General features: G+C 36.9%; 1 protein-coding gene across 2 annotated transcripts; it reads right to left on the bottom strand.

Moving 5' to 3' along the window:
* Positions 1–1,580: 1,580 nt before the first annotated feature.
* Positions 1,581–2,483, bottom strand: RpL40 (ribosomal protein L40). Of its 2 annotated transcripts, none has more exons than XM_067769980.1 (2): positions 2,351–2,483; positions 1,581–2,098 (listed from the first exon to the last, which is right to left on the bottom strand). In XM_067769980.1, exon 2 carries the CDS (start codon positions 2,083–2,085, stop codon positions 1,699–1,701), a length of 387 nt encoding a protein of 128 aa, XP_067626081.1. In that variant the 5' UTR covers positions 2,086–2,098; positions 2,351–2,483; the 3' UTR covers positions 1,581–1,698. The 2 variants fall into 2 exon arrangements, with proteins under 2 accessions (XP_067626081.1, XP_067626082.1); XM_067769981.1 differs by having other exon boundaries at positions 2,234–2,363.
* Positions 2,484–2,829: the final 346 nt, after the last annotated feature.

Here is a 2,829-nt window from a genome sequence, read left to right as displayed (position 1 = left end):
ACAACATCATCGGGATGCATAGAGCTTAGTAATATAACCGCTTTGTTTTTTTTTTCCGACGTAACTTACTAATGTTAAGTCATCTTTGAAACCAAATTGAGATGAGTAAACGCTTCTTCCTTTAGAAGCTTGGAATTCTTCTGGTATTTCGTTTTATTTTTACGCAAAGTTCCTACAATCGTTATTCCAGCTTCCAATAAATCCAATGCAAGGGGAATTCTCGTGAAATAATTATCAAAAGTTAGATTTCGCCGAGAATTCTCTATGGTTGTAACAAGGGATTTTACGATATTCTCAACTACATTATGTGGAACATTATTTCCGTGCTGGCGACCTAAATAAACTTAGCCATCAATCGCATAACCCGAATCGCTTTCATAAAGCCAAAAGAATTTAATTCCGTACTTGGCTGGCTTCGATGGCATATACTGAATAAAACTTGCGCGTCCCCTAAAACTTAATAGCTGTTTGTCAATTGTTACAAATGCTTTTGAAATGATTACTGTTCGGCACCTCTGTAGAAACAATTCCCATATATGACGATTGGGCGCAAATTTGTCTGATGAAATTCGAAAGTTGCGTGTTCTCTTATCATCGAATCGAAGTATCCTGCGTATGTTTTCGAATCGGTTCATTGACATTGTAGCTTTGTATAAAGGGTTTGCCGTCTTATCCAGGAAAAGCCTGCGGCAAGTATGGCTGTCTTAAGGGGTGACTAAAATACCAAAATGATTCAAGAGATTGTGTAGCGCAACCCTTTCAAAAGGTTGCCAGCGCAATTTATAGCTTATACAATTCAATTATCAACCTGACCTAAAAGTGGAGAATTCTGTTTCCTTAGCAGCCGAGGCTCTTACGACCCCCAATAGAACTAGGGGGTGGAGGGCGGTATGACCTAGAAGATTCATTGTGGTAATTTTAAATAGTCGCCGAAATGGTCGGGCTTGTACCTCGATGGTGCTATATAGGAACGTAGGTAACGAATCTATATCCGGAAAAGGACCATCAACATCGATAACACTACTCATAACCTTTGGAGAGAGTCTTTATTGCACATGCACAACAACAGACTATAAATTGCGCTAGCAACCCCTTTAGTCCCAAAATATTGACATTATTAGTGCATGTGACATTGATTTGAGCCCCCAGCTGTTTAAGGGGGGTTGAATATCCCCGTGGCAGAGCCGCAAGAGGCCACTAAATTCAACAGAGGTTCGAAGGTAAAAAAAAACTACGAAAGGCAATGCCGTTGTACCGGTTTCTGATTCATATTCCCTTACACTTCGTAGTGTTTATGGTTACACCAACTACAACACTAATTTGCTGCTAAGACTTTGTCAAAGTATACTCATTCAGTATTTTAGAATATGCCAAGGCTTATGACGCTCTTTTCTTCCCCGAAATAAGATTTGAGTCTTGCGGCAGTGATTGAGGCTAAAGAACAACTCATCCTTCTATATTGTAACAAATCCAACCCTGTTTAAACTCTTACAATTTTTCTTTCTACTCCAAAAGATCAAGATTCTGCTCTTATCAAACGTCCACTTTTATGATTACAATAGAGTTTTAGTCAACACAAATTTCAATGTTTCGAAATTAGTATATTCTTCACTTCAATTCATATTCATACATTTTAATGTAAACACAGAAATAACAAACGAAAAATTCGCAACACTCGTCTTCGCCATTTCCAGTAGTCTACTTCAACTTCTTCTTGGGACGCAAGTTGTTGGTATGTCCACACTTCTTCTTGCGACAATTTGTCGCACGTGGATGCAAACGAGCGTAGCATTTACGGCAGATCATCTTATCGCAATTATATTTTTGTGCCAAGATACGCAATGATGGTTCAATAATACCACCACGTAGACGCAATACCAAGTGAAGTGTTGATTCCTTTTGAATATTGTAATCAGAGAGTGTACGTCCATCTTCCAATTGTTTGCCGGCGAAAATAAGACGTTGTTGATCTGGTGGAATACCTTCTTTATCCTGAATCTTAGCTTTGACATTTTCAATCGTGTCAGAGGGCTCGACCTCCAAGGTTATGGTCTTGCCAGTTAGCGTTTTAACGAAAATTTGCATTTTGTTTGTCTTTCTGTAAGATAAAAAGAGGTAAAATTATAATTAATCAGGATAATTTGTAGAATTCTATATTTTGCGAAATGTATTTCGTGACGTGCAAGTTTTCGAGGTTAGAAATGTCTGGGAGCATATTTTCTTTTATTTTTACCGATTTCTTGCTTAATTATTTAGCAAAGTTAGCTCATTCACTGTTCTTTAACACTGATATACTATAATTTTTAATTGTTTTAGAGATAATTAATAATTCACTAAAATTATGGCTCACCTCTGGAAACGTGTACACAAATGCCAGAAAAGAATCCAAGAGGGAAATTTGCAAAAAGGTGGGGAATACTTTGACAAGGCATGAACAGTGCTGCCAATGCTTTGGTATCTAAAGGCTAGTTCGCATCGCAGAACATGTGACCCAAATAAGGTTTAGAAACATTTGGTTGATTCCTCGAGTTTAACACCCCTATTATGTGTTTTCATACGATAAACGCTTGCTAGCGTATCGTAAAAAATCAGCTTTCGTATTCCGATTCCATCACGCCCGATAGATGTACTTTATTTATTTATTAATGACAGCAGAGTTATTTTACAAATTTTTGTGAATCTATATGAAACAGATTGCAAAACAAAACATAAATACTAACAATTCATTTCTCTTGTACGTAAAAGTGTTAAAAAGCTGCAAAAGTTCTTAAAAGCTGTAAAAACAAAGAGGATAGATTTAAATCTATCCTCTTTGCTAAAAGTAAAAAA

The sequence above is a fragment of the Eurosta solidaginis genome, chromosome 2 (assembly GCF_040869045.1).
Source record: "Eurosta solidaginis isolate ZX-2024a chromosome 2, ASM4086904v1, whole genome shotgun sequence".
NCBI lineage: Eukaryota > Metazoa > Arthropoda > Insecta > Diptera > Tephritidae > Eurosta > Eurosta solidaginis.
This window is presented reverse-complemented; position numbering and strand designations above follow the sequence as displayed.

Bases quoted from the DNA above. Each gene is read 5' to 3' on its own strand.
- RpL40 (XM_067769980.1), bottom strand. From the start codon at position 2,085: ATGCAAATTTTCGTTAAAACGCTAACTGGCAAGACCATAACCTTGGAG.